Raw genomic sequence first — 17,208 nt, 5'->3', positions numbered from 1 at the left:
TCTCCCTTGGCTCTTCGTTTATTAATTCTGTGACATGTTGTGGGATATAAATTATATGAAAGACACTGTGGAGAGAGCTCATTCAGATCCTGCTTATAACACCGTGTGAAAGGAGCTGCTGCTTATTGGACAGGGATAGCTCAGGTAAAACATGCAACTTCCAGCCACTGTAATTTCAAGCCTATTCAAATCTCCCACTTCATGGCTTCTCATGCTTCTCTCAGATACTCAGCAATCCTTTTTCTTTTACTTGGAATGCATTTCATCACTTTGCACTTTCTGCCTCCGACTCCCTAGTGAAAAAAGGGCTGAGTCAAAACCATGCCCTGTATGTTCAACAGAGTGTTTTCCCAACAGAGCTCCACTGCACGCAGCATGCCACGCATCCTACACCTGGGACGTCACAACACTGTTGTCATGGAGAGGATTTAGAAAAGCAGTGATGGATCACGGGGTACTTTACACAGCAGGGACTGAGCAGCTTTCCAGGAACTCTATCAATCAGAATGACCTGAAAAGAAGCTGAGGGGCTTGTAGATACCATGAGACAATGTAGATGTGATTTGTGATCCCTTTCGGATCTGACAGATTTTGCCTTGTATCTATCTCCTTTGCAAGGCAATGTCCATACAGACAGCAGCTTACAGATTGGATGATATCCTGCACAAATTATCTGCATTATAAGTGCCTCTAGCATAGAGTGGATTTTTTTAATATTATGAGACTGAGGGCACTGCAAGAAATCTGTAATACAGTACATTATCCCTTAAAGAGAGGAGCTTGCAAATTCTATCATATTTGTAGGAAGGTTCTGTGTTACGACAGTGTCCCTGAACATGGACAGCTGTAGATTCTAGGAGGTTCTAGTGGAATCACAGCAAATCGGTATTATATTGCGGTACTAAGCAAAGACATAAAATATTAGCCTGAATTAATGCAGGTCAGAGAAGGACCTGAACAGTAAACTTTTAACTGGAGGCAGAGCATGAGCTCCCCTGAACTGACTCAATTCTACTGGCTGCTGTGAACAGGCTGTTTCCCCATGTTCACTCTGCACTACTGGTAAGTCTAGTACTTCTGGTTGTACTAGATCCCCAGTTCTTGGGCTCTGGGAGCACAAAGACTGAGACTGTGGCTGGCCCCTATCAAGACACAAAATAAGTGGAGGCTTTTGACAGTCCCCTTCTCAGGGCCAAGGTGTTGTAAACAAGTTCCAAATTGTGGGCTCACATTGTTTAGCACCACAAGGCAGATCTTTGTATGGGAATTCTTGCAGGATGGCTTCTGGGGCTATAGAGTGGAAGACACACATGGGAAGTTCAGTTAACATGGGTAATAAAACTAACAGCTTGCTACCCATTAAAAGCAAAGCCAAATGACAGCATTGTTCCTCCACTCTGCAGAACCTTACTGCTAATTAAGGTGCTAACTTGGAACATGGATGCCCACCAGATCTTTCACAGTAGCACTGCATTGTAAGAGCAGGGGATAGATGAGGATAAACTAGGTAGATATGGACCAGCTGATTGGGGCTCAGCTGCACCCTTTGTTGAGTTTGGCCATCTCCCCAGGTGCAGGGAACAATTCCTGGGGACATGCAGTGGAATTTTGTGACAGAGAAGCAGGTCTGCAGGATATAAAGAGCAGCCTGAGAACAGGGAGATCTGAAGGAGCAGAGAGACTCTCCTTAGTTCCTATGCAAAGCACCTGGGTAAGATTAAAGGATGTGGTTTATGTGGTAAACTGGTTTAAGATGGAGAAACAAATCTCACCCCTACCTCAAGGGATTTGAATCCCAAGGCTGCTGGGACAATCCGTTGGCCTTCGTGTTACCACGGCAAATGGCCGGTTCAGGTTGGGAATAAGGATTTTAAGATCCTTTTTTCCACTTTTTTTTCCCCACACAAAATTGTTGATTGGCAGTGGTGTGATATTGCTTGGAAATGGCTGGGTTTTTAATTGTGAATGTTCAAGAATTCACATTTTGCAGCTGCACGCACTCTGAATAGGCATTTTTAGCGTGAAACTTGCAAATCATAGTGGGCCCATCTTTCAGTATGCACAAAAGGCAACCATCCAACCCTGGCTACTCAGAATAATGCACCCACAATTTCTTTTGAGGGGTAGGGGGAAAGGAGAGTGTCTTGAAGCCAAAACCAGCTGTCAAATTCAAACCCTGGCCGCCTCTCAGAAACAAATCCTATACAAATTTTTGAAAAATCATGAGGCTGACATGGTGTTGATTAAGGCTATGGAGAAACCAATCCTCTATCCCTTCCCCTCCAAAAAGCCTACAACATTCCCATTTCTACTAGCATCTGACATAGTCCAATCTCTTATCCCGTATGGATTGTCTCTCTGCTGTGTAAGTCCACCCTCCCAGCTCAGCTGTATTGCAACTAGGGATGTAAATGGCTAACAGGTTGAGTGAGGCTTACCAGTTCCGGTTAACCAGTAGGGGCTGGAGCAGTTCCCTACCTGCCCCAGGATGGGAGCTCCAGCCCCTGCCTCAGCTTACATGCTGGCTCTCTGCTCCTGGGGAGTCGGCTGCAGAACCTGCAGCAAAGCCTCCTCCCCAGGAACAGGGCTGGCAGCCCTTGCTGTCACAGCACCCAGGGAAGCTTTGCTGTGGGCTCTGCAGTACAAAGCTTATTCAAGTTTTATACTGCAGAGCCTGCAGCACACGTAACCACTAGGATTTCTCGTGGTTCCGTGGCTAAGTTTTTAAATTAATTTTTACATCCCTAACTGTAGCTGTTCAGGCAGAAATGTCTACCTTCCGCAAACCGCTCGGAAAGCAGTGTGCAGCATGTAATACTGGCAAACTCACAGCTGTGCCTAAACAGAAAAGTAGATATGTGACCATCCTACCCTCCTCCATGGATACAGTGCAGAGGGTTGAGCAGGATGCCCCCTGGGGCTCCAGGAAATTCTATCGGACAAGAGAACGAAATCAATTATTCACAGCAATAATCACAAATATGTCAGAGGTTTGACTGTGTGAGTCACATTCATCCCTGGTATAATTCCACTGTTGTTGTTACTTCCAGGATGAATTGGGCCCTGCACATTTAACAATTTACTCCCTTCCCCCAAAACCAGTGTTACTACATCCATGAAAGTGGTGGTCTAATCACTCAGACAAGGGATGTGTGCAACTGGTCCTTCCCTTCTCCCTCCAAGCATTGCCAATGGCCTTCTATCCTGATCTGCTGCACCACTTCAGTCCATAGCCCATGCAGCATCCACACATTGCTAACTCATCTCATTCCTGACATGCAGTGGCCCTGCTCTTCAAGACCAGGGCTTCCCACAGGGCTTTGCCCATGCAACTACATCTTATGATTCTCCATATAACAGAAAAATCTTATACACCCCACAAGTGTTGCAGGACTTTGGCACACACAGGAGAGGGAAGGATGGGAGCTTCACTCTAAATCTTTGATTCTCCAAGCCAGTGCCACCTGGAAAGCAAAGTTCAGAAAAGATACTGTCATGAGACACCAGGTCCCCCACTTAACAATTCGGAAAGGTGTCAGTTAAAGCACTGGACTGGGGGCCAGGAGCTCCAGAGTGATAATCCCAGCTGTACCACTGACTTCTAATAAGGCCTTAGACAAATATAGTAATTTAATTCTCTGCCTCAATTTCCCCATCTGTAAAATGAGAACAATACATACATACATACCTCCCAGAAGGGTTGTGAGAGTTGCTCTAGGAAAGTCTGTAAAGTGCTATAAGAAAATATTATGCATAGTTCTGATATTATAACCTACTACAGTGACATTTACTACTGAAGGGAGACAGGAAGCATATGCAAAATTACATGGCAAATAGTTAGGATCCTTTTAGGCTCAAAGCCAGCATAAACATAATCATGTTGCACAGAAGAGCTGCTAATGTCTAAAAGGGTATCAGTTTACACAGGAATGGATTCAGGATACAAATGTGTATCCAAACCTGGATTTTTAATACCTCAGAGTTTAGGGGCATTTGGCATTTTAGGTTATCCTGTTATAAATGTTGAGAAATATCCTCACCTGGGCAAAAATCTCACTGACATCAACGGGAGTTATGCTGGAATAAGAGCTCAGTGGCTTGAACCAAAGAGGTCTAACTGTGAATTTCAAACATCTGAATTTGTTTGGAACATGCCCATAGGTTAGGTATGTCTGGGTCTGGGGTGCTGGTTGAGGCCTAATTTGATACAATTTTAAATAGGCCTGAGCGAACTAGTTCAAAGTAAAGTATAAACTTGCATATGCACACACTCACACATACCCTCTTTGGACTGATTCGCTGCCCACTTTCATCAGTTTTACATTGGTATCCATTTATTCCTGGACCTTAACCCAAACTCCAAGCAAACCTTGAACCTTTTTGGAAGGGTAAAATAGTCCTGTCAAATTTTTTCCTGGTGCTAATTTTTTTTCTGATGTGCTACCTTCACACTTGCAGGTTCTGGCTGGGACCAGAAGGGCAGGAGTAGCTCTATGGTTATTTTCTTGACATTTCCACTCTGATCAAAAGCAGGATGTGCTGCAAATGTCAAGAGCAAGCCTGTTCAGTCATGATTTGCAGCCTGCCTTTTCAGACTCCAGAAACTGGGCTACGCACCCAGTCCTTTGGGTATTCTCTGTACTAGCCCTGCTGGAGATTCTCTGTCGATGATTGCATGGCATGTTAGGCCATATCCTGCTTTAACTGAAATCAGTGGAAGCTTGGCTATTTATTTCTGTGGGAGCGGGTTTTGACCTTAAGTTCTTCCTTTTTTGTTGTCTAAAACATTTGGAAAAATTGGCTGCAAAATATAAGCAGTAACTTTACTGCCTAAATGTTTTGGGAACTTTCCAATACTGAGGACCCTTTTCTCTCTTCTCCCGTGTTCTCCCTTAGCACTCCTCCCCTTCAAAACCTCATGCCAGCGTAACCTGCTTGCAATCAAAAGAGATGGGGAGCTGCTGCCTGCCTCAGGAATTGCAGAATTATTCTAACTTTTTCATGATGACTCAACATGCTATAAGTGGCTTGCGCAACTTGCAAGGGGTTCAAGCATCCTGCAGCCAATTTTGATAGCCTACAAACAGAGCAGGCTGTAAGGCATGATATTTGCATGGAGGTAATGATGTTGCACTAAAGCATCATCAGGTTGTATTGTAACATGCCTGAGCAATATTGCAATATAACTACCACAGAAGTGATTTTCAAAGAAAAGCCCTTTGTGCTTATGAAAATCTCCCCCCTCTCCCAACTGTGACACAGCTGAGTTTGTTTCCAGCAGACTAGCTCCTAAAGTCCTCAGTTCAGCAAGTCGCTTAAGCATGTGCTTAAACTTACATGCTTTGTTGAGTTGCGGCCAAAGTTGGCAACAGTTTTCAGTCCTCTTCAGAACTTATCTGTGTGGCTCCTGGGTGGGTAAGCTCTATCAGCAATGTGGCTTGCTGCTAGTGCCCCATCAAGGGAGCACTGCCTGCCACCGCCACAGTATTTCCAGTCCGCGCAGACTTCTGAAACCAGTGACTGAGACATGCAGGTGAATCAGCCATACTAGAGAGAACTAGCCACGGGGGCCACAAAGTTGCATATTCTATATGGGGAAAAAATTGTCATGGTTATTAGCTCTAAACCCTGTAATGACATGATTCCTCACCCCCAGTTAGTCACAAGTATCCTCTCTGAAACTGCAAAGATGGACAGTTTATTCTTTTACTTTCTTCTTTCCATCCTTCTCTCTCTTTAAATCAAGGCTATTAAACACAGTATCACAAAATACTAAGTTACTTTCTGACAACCAAAACAAGCAAGAAAATTCATAGAAAGTGGAAACTATCAAAATCAAATCTCCATTGCTGCAGGGTTCAGGGAAGATGGTCTTTTCCTATGTACAGCACTGCATAATCAACTATACTCCTTATGAGGTTGGGGTGAGAGGAAATGTCATTTATCTTAAGCAGTAAGCGCAGGCAGCAGACAGAACTTGATGGGCTAATGGTCAGATCCAGGATAGAAACTCTGCCCTTAAATTTCCCAAAACAGACTAGGCCTCGTAGCACATAAGGGGGCAAATTTCTTCTCTTGAATCTACCGCATTCTTCCTTCATTTTAGCACGGAATGAAAGTGGAGATATGTATTGTTGACAATAGAGCCAACCCGTAGATTGAAAGAGAATTTTGGCCAGAATGAATTTATCTCATATTCATGCTGTGAAAAAAGCACACAAATATAAGAAACTTCATATTATTAAAAGGTCTTTTTCTAGCATGTCGATAGATATGCAATAATGTGACTAAATTTATTCTTCCAGGTCTACGAGCTTGATCATGTTATTTTAATCAGGTAATGTTCCCATTTATGTCAATGGGAGTTCTACCTGATTACACTTTCAGCTACTATTCTGTAAATATTCACTTTACTGTCACATTCAACATCACTTACTTCCCTCATTATGTCTGTTAACATGATCAGTGGATTTTAAAACTGACAAGCCCTCCATTCCCACCCCCTAGTGAGCTGAACAGGGGATAAAGGAGTTTCTACCCCTCAGTCATTGTTTCAGCACTTCTGCAGTCTCAAAAAGAACAACATTGCATTAGACTCGTGTCACATTTGGAAGGCTTTCTCCTCAGCCAAGAGAGCTAGAAACGGGGAAATCCTGGCACCACTGTAATAAATAGAAATTTTGTCATTGACATCAATGGGCCAGGATTTCACCTTTACTCTTTATTGAAATGAAAGTTTAGTTTGTGCCCAATACGTGTATGTCACTCAGTTTGTATCAGCACATTGAGTGGGCTGGATCTGGTTTATATGTATGAAACCTCTGCTTAGATTTTGCAGCTACTACACTATTGGCGGAGAACTTAAATGTAAGTTGAACCTCTCGAGTCTGGAACTCTCAGGGCCTGACCAGTTCCAAACAAAATAATTTTTTGGACCACAGGAGATCAATATTGTGTCTAGCAGCATTGCAAACACTTCCACTGCTTACTGGGCTGCTGGAGGACATTTAGGGGTAAATTAGAGCTAAATAACAGCACAGAACACTGAGAACTAGGAGTGGTAGCTATAAACAAACTTTATGGGACTGTGGGAAACTTGGTCAGACCCACGAAAAGTGGACATCTGGCTCACTAAAATCATTCTGGATGACGTATGTTTCTAGACAAGAGAGTTCTTGATTAGAGAGGTTCAACATGTACAAAAAATAGGACACCTTGCTTAGCTTTATACTCTACCACAGGAGAAATTTGTCTTGTTTTAATCTTCAAACAGACTAATGTACCAAACGGTGTGCCTGAGAGGAAAGAAACCTTTCTGAGCATGGCAATCTAGCAGTGTCCTCTCTAAGTTTTTGACTATTCTTGCCATTTGGTATAAGCTGGTGCTTTCCACAGGTAAAAGAAATTCCTGGCAAGTGTGTTTGATATTACTTAATTACCAAAATAAAGACATTAAATAAATATACATAAATAAATATTAGTAATACTTTGCACTTCTTTAGCACCTTTCATCTTAATATCTCAAAGTGATTTACAAAGTTTGGTGGCATTATCCCATTTTACAGATGGGTAAACTGAGGTATAGCAAGTTACAAGCCTGATTTTGCTTCCTTTTAAATCAGTGAGCATTTTGCCATTCACTTCCATGGCAACAAGATCAGGATCTAAGGATACATCGACACAACGGGGGGAAAAAACCCAAAATCATAGCAGTGAGTCTCAGAACTCAAGTCAACACTCTACAGAGTTACAAATAGCAGTGTAGACCTCAGGATTGTCCTCTGAAACCCAATGGGAGCAGGACCCTGGGCTTCAGCCAAAGCCTGAATGTCCATACTTGTATTTTTTAGCCCTGTAGTGAAAGATCTGCAAGCCCAAGTCAGCTGGGCTGGGGTAGCCTCAAATTTTTTGTTGCAGTGTAGACATACCACAAGCAACTTGCCCAGTGGTACATGTTTTTTTTTTTCCAGGTTTGCCACTGACTTGCTGTGTATCTCCTGGTTCCTAATCCCCTTTTGTTTATACTAGCCAATACTATCTGTCTTCCCAATGACCCAGCAGGAACAAATAACATAAGATTCAGTGTAAATCACCCACCTTCTTTACTTCCAACACTGGTTGATTTTTATACTATTTCCATGGTTACATACCCTGGAAATAGTGGTCTAACATTACCATTGCCATAACATTCTCTTTAGAATCTTTTGAAATCTTCTGCCATCTCAAGGAAAACTTTGAAGAGCATTCTGTTTAGAAATGAATCTAGAAAATGCAACATATATATTGTCTCTCGTGTCTTTTGTATTTTGTATTATTAGAGCCATTTATACAAACACAGAAGCTTTGCCACTCCTGCTGCTCTTTCATCTGACGGGATTGTGTTCTGTTTGTGACATCATCACAATTTCCACATCCTGAGATGCTGTCACAGACAGTGGACTATGCCTCCCAAGCTGCAGAACAAGCTGCTTGTGCACCATGAACTTGTAAGAAACATGGCAAAACTTTTTTGGTTTTGAGCAGCTATGTTTTCAGAGCAATACCTAAGGAGAAAATAAATGCAGAAAATCTGAGCAGAATGATCTCTCTATATAGAATGTTTTCCATGAGGTGTGAGCAGGCTTTTCACAGCCTCAGTTCCCTAACAGCAGTAGGGCTCATTCCACTGTACATGAAATCTAGTTAGAGTTGTGAAAATGCCACATTCCTGTACCGAATGAATGCACAGCAAAACATAATTTGTCCCAGAATGTGCATTTTTTTGTTTTACGTGCCATAAAGAACAGAATAATCATTAGCACCCATGGACAAATACATGTTGTAATGTATAGTAAGACAATTAGAGCTAGGTGAACTATTTGCTGCAAATAATTTACTTGACAAATTTAATCCCCTTTTCTTTTCACACGATTGTAAACAGGCAGATTTTCAGAAGTTTGTCCATTATTTAGTGAATGGTTTGTGCAAACATATTTCAGACTATGGATTGCTCATGAACCTTTCACTATCGCTATTGATACTAGTTATTCATAATTTGCTATTAAAGCTGTGGGTGATTGGTCATCTAAGTCACATGGTATTGTTTTCTGTTCCCTGATTGATAACTCCATAACACATATACAGAGCTTTCAAGAAGGCCACACGATCACTTCTGGTGCAAATTTCCCCGGGAATGCATATTTGCAGTATTTGTCATCATTTCCCTTTCTGCAAACATTTTTGCAAACAAAAATGATTTCGTGTGATTATCTGTGAAAACGAATACAAGGGGTTGTGAATAGGATTATCAAAAGGAACTTTGGGGATTTATTTGAGTAAATGTTTGTTAATAGCTTTTTGCAGTATCTGCCCAGCCTCTTGCATGGCATTAAAAATTCTTATTATAGGCACCTCTCTTTCCACATTTTACATCAGTAGTGGATAAAGTGCAATCCATGTGTCAAATGCACCCCATGAAGTTCTATAATGGGGTCATCCTCATCTTTAGTATGGAAGCATGACATGAGATGACAGTTCTCAGCTTGACCCAAACTGAAAGTTACTCAAAAATGAAGTATTACATGCTGAGATATGTAGTCCCTACTGATTTAACTTGTCATAATAAAGATGAGTGACTGCAATGTGCTCCATTTTAGGCAAATTTGACACGTTCCACAGGTTTCTGATAAGTTGCCATTACAACCCTAATTTGAGTAAATTTGTGTGCTTTTGCTTTAATCCTTGACCACATCTTTGTGTGAGATGGGGTAACTTCTCTTCTGGCAGAGATAACAAAGGTCAGTCTTGTAAAACAATCTCCAAAACAAAAGCATTTTTAAAAGGTATGTAAAATAGCTGCCATGGGGTTTGTGCTGTGCTCCCCAAAAAATAATAAATCAGGTTTAAAAACTAAAATTTTAGAATATGAAAGCTTTCTAATGTGTTCTTTTGGGTACCAGATGATGTATTTCTCTCTTATCCACAGGGAAAAAAAAAAAAAAAGACCTTTCACTTTTTATCCAAGCTGGCATGCAATTCTGCCTCAAAGACCATCTTGTCAAAGGTGCGCATGTTCGTTTCCTCCCGCACCTTTTCCCGGACATGGAAGGATGCCCGGGCGACTGACCTGGCATTTTCTAAGACAGTCTTCTTCTCCTTGAAGATCTGCTCGCTCCTCTCCAGCTTCTTCTCAATAGACAGAAGGATCTCCCGGCGTCGGAAGTCCTCATACTGCTCCACCTTCTGCTTGTTCACCTTCTGCATTTTCTCTTTCTCCAGCCGGCTGAGGACCACCTTGCGTGCTTTCTGTTGGACCACCTCCTCAGCCACCTGGGCAGCATGCTGGAGTTTCCTCTCTGTCGCTTTGGCCAGAGCCTCCAAGTGCTCCTTCTGCTCCCTCTCCTTCCTCTCTGCTGCCAGCTTGGCCCTTTGAATTTGCATTTCCTCCCGCTTAGCCTTCTCTCTTAGCTCTTGGTTCCTCTTCTCCATTAGCTGCTCATAGTTCTCCTGGGCTTTGTGCAGGTTAACCTCCAGGGAGGTCTTTAGCATCTCTTTCTCCTCTGCCTCTTGCCTGGCCAGTTCCTTGAGCAGAGTCTCATGCTTCAATTTCTCAGCTTGGTTGAGCAACTTCTTTTCCTTCTGCAACTGCACCTCCTTCTTCAGCTTCTTCTGTGCAGCTGAGGACAGCTTATCCTGCAAAAGCTGTTCTTCTCGTTCCAGGAACTCTTTCTTGTCTTCTTCCTTTACCTTCAAGTTGTGCTCTTGATGGAGCTTCTTCTGCTTGTCTTCCAGAATGGCCCGCTCCAGCTTATCCCTTTTCATTCTGTCTTGCTTCTCTGCCTGCTCCTTCCACCTCTCTTCATACATCAGGCACTGCCTCTGCTTTATCATGGCTGTCTCCTTCAGCCCTTTAGTTAGCTTCCCACGGCGCTTCTCAACCTTGGACTCCCACATTTTCTGGCACTGCAGCAGAGCCCTCTGCTTCTCTCTCTCTTCCTGCTCCTTCAGCTGCTCGGCCCGTCGCCGCTGGCTGTCCCACTGGAGGTGGGCAGCATACCTCTGCTCACTCAGGATGTTCTCCTCCTGGTGCTTGGCTATCATCAGGGCAGCTATTTTTCTGTCCCTCTGGGGCACCTCCTTGAGGCCTTTCTTCTTCTTCACCTCCTTGACGATCTTCTCCACTTTCTTCGTGGTCTGTGGGGAGTGGCTCAGATCCCCCAGGCTGAAGCTTCGGCCCACCAGGGAATTCATGGCAGCCACTGTCCTAGTCTGAGGGTTCCCTTTGGGCCATCTGTCCCTCAAGCTTTCTCCACTGTAGGATGAGGATGTGCCTGATTCAGAGGAGGTTTTGGCAGAGAATCCCTCTCTCCGTTTTTGCAGGGAGTCCAAAGAGTGGCTCTTGGTCTTGGTCCCGCCAGTAGGAGCCCCTGGCCCTGGGGTTAGGTCACAGCTCCCATTGGTGGTTTTGAAGGAGAGTCTGGCAGCAGGGGAGGAAGGGAGGCTGCTTATCATCAAGGGAGTGAAAATCCTTCTCTTCTCCGCTCGGATAATCCTTTCTCTTTCCTCCCGGCACTGCCGCAGCTTCCTCTGCCGGTCCATCTCGTAGACCTCGTACAGGCCCGCTGCCACCCGCATGGACCTTCCCGGGGCTTCCCTCACCAGCTCGCTCAGGGCCCTGGGCAGCAGCTCCACCGGCTTGACCGCGCAGCGGGCGCAGGCTTCCAGCGAGCGGGGGCTGGTGAGCACGTAGCGGCTGCCCTCGGCCTCCGGGCAGTCGAAGTTGAACAGGTCCAAGTGCAGCAGCGGGGACTGCTCGCGGCGCCTCCCCGGCTCTCCCGCGGGCGTTGGCGGCGGCGGCCGCGGGGCCCCTTCGCCCGCTGCCGGGGCTGCGGCCAGCGGCGCCCCATCTCCCGCTGCGCCGCCGGGGTCCGTGCATTTCTCCTCGCCCGGCTCCGCCGCCGGATCCACCATGCCGGGCCCGCCGGAGCCTCTGCAATGAAAAGGGGGATACGTCGTACAATAGCCTCGCCCGCCGATTAATCTGCGCGGGATTAGGCGGGCTCGGCTCCCGCACGCACGCAGCCCTGCTGCAGCCCCGGGCAGAGCCCACCCGCGCGCGCTCCTCGGCCCCGGGGGGCGCAGGGCGGGAGTTCGTGCCCCCTTCCCGCGGCCACGCTCCGGCTGGAAGTTGCAAAGTCATAACCAGCGGCGCGTGCAAGGTCTTTGCAGTGCTGCCCAGGTAGCATTTGGGGGCGGGCATCCTGCAGCGGGCGGGTCTGTCTGTGCGGGAGCCCAGGGGCTGCTTTCGCGTGTTTCCCGCCCGGACATGAGCCGTGGGGGGCAGCCAAGCTGAAGTCCAAGCCTCACCCTAACGGAGGGGGCGGCGGGCACAGGCAGCGTTCGCAGCAACCCGGCTTTCGCGTGCTCAGTGCAGCATTGGGGGGCTCTTCTTTCTGGAGCCGGCTGCCGCGCGGAGACCCCGACCCTGCCGAGCCAGCAAGGTGCAGAGCCCCTGCGTCTTTCCCCGCAGCATCCCTCCCCGGGCTCGGCAGCCTGAGATTCCAGGCTAACGCCCCTGGCTCCCCCCGCCCTAAAACCCCCAAACCAACGCGCATCTGCAGACAAGATGCTACGGCTGGACCGTCCTTCCCGAGCCCTTCGGGATGGAGTGAATGGGGGCGGGGGAGGATCATTCACTTACTGCACCTTGCTTTGGCTCTGCCGGCGGCAGCGAGGGCTTTTGTCCCCTTGCCGCCGCCTCGGGAGCTGTACCAATCTGTTCCGGGCTGCCTCAGGTTACTGGTGGCAACAGCAGCAGCTGCCCCTCCATGGCTCCCAGCAAACCCTGCGCAGACACTTCACCTAAACACAGGAGGAGGGGGGCAGCTCAGGAGACACAGAGTGACACCCCTGACCTCTTCTCTGCAGCCCCCGAAATCTTGCAATTTATCTCATTCCCCCTCCCCCCCCCCCTCCAGCGTCCCTTGGTAGAGGCTGGGATTTGGCGAGAGCCAGGGTTGGCTGAGGAAGAGGGCACCCACCAACCCAAACTGCGTCTCCTTTCATGACCGGTGGGCGGAGGGGAATCAGTAAGAAGGGAGTATGAATAAATGATGAGCCGTGCTCCAGTAGCGCTGGGGTGGGTCATCGCATCTGGCAGTTCGGAGGGGGGGCTGAGGTGGAGGGGACAGATTTCATGAGCAAATCCATTATCTTCCCAGGGTTCCCCTCCCTCCTTTTTAACTCTTCGCAGTGCGCTGAAGTAAAAGAGCCAGGGGAATGAGTGGAGAGAGTAATTGTGGTGTGAAGCAACAGCTGCTATCCTGCCAATTCCAGAGAGAGAGAGAGAGAGTGTACACCTATGAATGTATGTTAGTTTTTTAATTGTACTTTTGTAGTGCATACAGGTCCCAGTGGAGGCTTGAGCCCCAGTGTGCCAGGCTCTGTATATATACTTAATAAGAGACCATCCACACCCAGGGGAGATTATAGACTATACAGACACGGCAGAAGAAAATGTGGAGGAAAGGAAAGATTAACAACACCATTTTGCAGCTGGAGAATTGAGACACCAAGATTAAGTGATTTGCCTGAGATCTCAAAGGAAATCTGTGGCAAAACTGGGAATTAAACGAACATCTCCTGAGTCCCAGTCCAGTGCCTTGACTACAAGATGGTACTTTTCCTATTAAGAATGCCATCTACTGTTATTTTTATTCCATTTTTACTTGCTGGGATGAGGATGGAGGGAAAATAGCTCACTATGCAAATATATTGTAATAAATCTGCAGCCTCCTTGGATTTAATGATTATCACTATTCAGCTTGCCCTGGTCATTCCACACTTCACTGTCACCTCTGAGAGAAAGAGCTTCCTGCTCTACTGCACAGCTGAATTTAAAGGAAATCTCTACTAGCTGTCAGCCATATACTGTCTCAGACACATACTAAGCAGTTCTGATTCCACCCAATAAAAGACAGTAGTAAATGCATTAGCTAGTTCATTACATTAATGCTGTTAATCAACTTGCCATTTAATTGATATATTTACAGTTTAGAGTTACTTGAATAAGAACATGTGACCAGTCAAATGACTTCTAGGACAGCACCAATTTTAGGGTAAAGTATAGTTCAAGGGTCAAATATGGCCGAAAAAGGCTTCAAATTCAGTCCAAGACTTCCCTCTCCTTGTAAGAGCACGGTAATAAGGACTAGTGTGACCAACTGCAGCTTGCTATTGCTGGATCGCTCAGATAATGAACACATTTGACTTGTTTGTTTAGGGATTTCTAGCAGTGTTATATTGAGTAGCTAAATGACCAACTCTACCAGCAAACAATTCTGATTTATCCAATCTAATGGATTTATCATCATAATATCTAGGTGACAATTTTAAAGATCAACAACCAGCCTCATGCATCAACTGTGAATCTTTAGGACATGACAGTGTGTTCAATGCCTCACTTAGTGAGGATTTGGCCGCAGGTGCTGCCATAATGCAAATAACCAATAAAATAATAGTAGAAGTAGGTGCATTGTTGCTGCCTAACTGGGATTATATTTTCTGTCTTGTGGTAAACATTAGAGTTGTATGTATTTGTGTTTTGATATAAACATCATGCACATCTGTATGCAAATTTATACGTGGCCCTTTGAAAGTTGCTATTTCAGCTTTTGTTATTGCCTGGTTTGGACCTTGTTCCTTCTGATTTACTTATGGACATTCTTTACACAAGAAATACTAACAGCAGCCTTCTATGTCTTTGAGATAGCAATATGCACAGTCTGCTCACAGGGCCATATTAATGTCTGTCCCGAGGACTAATGCAGACCAGAGGCTGAATGTTGAAAGGTACTCTGGAGGGATTGAAGAGGCACATTTCTGTCATTGATCCTTTGTTTACAGAATCATAGGGCCTCTTTCTCTTTTGCCCTAAAACTTGCATAGCATGTACACAATAATCCAAATTAAAGTAAAATGCTACCAGTCTACTTTGGTAGCATTTTACAGCACCTTTGCACTGGTGTAAACCACAACTCAAGGTGCAAGGAAATGCAGAATCAGGCTCAGAGAAGCTAGCAATAGAAAAAAGATCATAGGATTATAGAACACTGGAATTAGAAGGGCCTTTGAGCAGCCATGAAGTCCAGGTCCCTACATTCACGGCAGGGCCAAGCACCATCTAGATCAGTGGTCTCCAACTCTTTTACACCCAAGATCACTTTTTAAATGACAGAACAAGCCAAGATCTACCACCCCATCCTTCCCCCAAGACCCCACCCCTTCCTTGAAGCCCCGCCCCACCCTCTCTATTCTCCTCCTTTCCATCACTTGCTATCCCCAACCCTTATACTGCTGCTTTTTTCCCCCAATTCTTCTGTAGGAAGAGGTTTTTCCAACATTTAGCCTGTCTAGACCGGACTAAATGTCAGAAAAAACCCTTCTTTTGGAAGCCCCCTTATTCCTTGTGGAACAAGGTATACAGGGGTTACCGAAAGAGCATGTTTGCTCTTCCACTAAAAAAAGCAGAAGAACAAACACATCCCTGGATGCAGAAGAGTTTTTCTGGGATATCTCTGGAATCCTGAAAAACTCCTGCAATCTAGCCTTACCCTCACTGGGTTGAGACAGGATGTGTAGGCTCTGGGGTGGGAAGGAGGGATTTGGGTGTGGGAAGGGGTGAGAGGTGCAAGTTCTGGGAGGAAATCTGGATGCAGGAGGAGATAGAGATGAAAACACTGGCTCGGGGAGGGGGTTCCAGGCCGGGCAGTGTTGAGGTCAGATGGAGGGTTGGGGTACTGAGCAAGTCACAGGCTTGTGGATGTGAGGGTGCAGAAATTGGGGTTGGAGTATGTGAATGGCTCAGGGCAGGGGGTTCCAGTGTATGATAGGCTCAGATCTAGGGTCAGGAATGTTATGATGCTGTGGCCAGATGGGGGCTTGGCCCCAATTGAGGGTGTGTTGGCCAGGCTTCATTTTTAAATAAAATACTATGTCAAACACACAAAGTTTCTGCATTGTCTTTATTCATGAGAAGAGCAGGGAACCTGTTTTGAGTCAGGGGTCACTGACCCACAGAAAAGTCAGTTGGGGCCACACAAGTGAGATGTGCAAAAAAAAAACCACCTGTAAAAACCCCCCAAGCCTCACTAATGTGGCCCCAACTGTGCTGGTGGGAGCAGGGGACATGGTACTGGGGAAGGGTAATAGTGGGTGGTGGGGCAGTGGACAGCGTGCCAGTGGGGGCAGGGTTCTGCCGCAGGGGCAAGGGAGAGGGAACAGGATGCTGGGAGGGCAGGGTGCCAGTGGGGGCAGAGAGTCCTCTGCAGATGCCTCCTCCTAGGACTCTCCCTTCCCCCTCCTACTCCGTTGTACGCCTCCTCTGGGGCTGGCGTGTACCTCCCGCAGAGCAGAGAAGCCCCCATCGCGTGCCGCCTCCAGGCCTGACTCCCCCCCTACTCCTGTGGAGCAGGGAAGCCCACACAGGCGCCCCCTCCAGGGCTGACCCCCCCACTTCCGTGGAGGAAGAAGTCCTGTCGCACACCTCCTCCAGGGCCGCTGTGAGCCTCCCTCAGAGCAGGGAAGCCCCCATCGCATGCCCCCTCCAGGCCCAACTCCCCACTCCTGCAGAGAAGGGAAGAAGCGTGTGTGCTTCTGGGGACTCCCCCGGTAAGTTCCTGGCACATCACAGACCTGGGGAAAAGAATCAACCAGCGCATTTCTGGAACCCCCGGAAATGATGTGCAGCTGCAGGACTTCTGTCCACCCTGCGGGAAGCTGCTACTACCTCCATTGTCGCTGGAGGTAGGTAATGGGACTTTTTGAGGGTGGGAGAAAATGGGGGGCCCGGAACGCCTCGTGATCGACTGGTGAAGGCATCGTGATCGACCAGTCAATTGCAATCGACGGGTTGGTGACCACAGATCTAAATCATCCCTGACAAACATTTGTCTAACCTGCTCTTAAAAATCTGTAGTGATGGAGATTCCACAACCTTCCTAGGCAGTTTATTCCAGTGTTTAACCAGTCTGACAGGAAGTTTCTCCTAATGTCCCACCTAAACCTCCCTTGCTGCAATTTAAGCCCATTCCTCCTTGTCCTATCATCAGAGGCCAAGGAGAATAATTTTTTTCACTCCTTCTTATAAGACCCTATAAAGTACTGGGAAACTGTTACTATGTCCCCTCTCAGTCTTCTCTTTTCCATACTAAACACACCCAATTCTTTCAA

The 17,208-nt window shown here is 46.4% G+C and overlaps 1 protein-coding gene across 7 annotated transcripts in view; it reads right to left on the bottom strand.

Annotated features, from left to right (window-relative positions):
• Window positions 1–17,208, bottom strand: part of CCDC177 (coiled-coil domain containing 177) — a 45,319-nt gene that overhangs the window by 24,032 nt on the left and 4,079 nt on the right. For 3 of the 7 annotated variants that reach the window (XM_075927332.1, XM_075927328.1, XM_075927330.1), the window contains 2 exons: window positions 12,685–12,840; window positions 10,106–11,968 (listed from right to left, as the gene is read on the bottom strand). In XM_075927332.1, coding sequence (XP_075783447.1) covers window positions 10,106–11,949 — 1,844 coding nt within the window. In that variant the 5' untranslated portion in view covers window positions 11,950–11,968; window positions 12,685–12,840. Of the gene's footprint in view, window positions 1–164; window positions 294–5,896; window positions 6,203–9,922; window positions 11,969–12,679; window positions 12,841–17,208 lie in introns of those variants that run through there. The other 4 variants (XM_075927333.1, XM_075927334.1, XM_075927329.1 and 1 more) reach the window with 4 other exon arrangements.

Source organism: Pelodiscus sinensis, chromosome 4, assembly GCF_049634645.1.
Source record: "Pelodiscus sinensis isolate JC-2024 chromosome 4, ASM4963464v1, whole genome shotgun sequence".
NCBI classification, from domain to species: Eukaryota; Metazoa; Chordata; order Testudines; family Trionychidae; genus Pelodiscus; species Pelodiscus sinensis.
The sequence above is the reverse complement of the archived record's forward strand: the minus strand, read 5'-3'. Positions and strand labels throughout refer to the sequence as shown.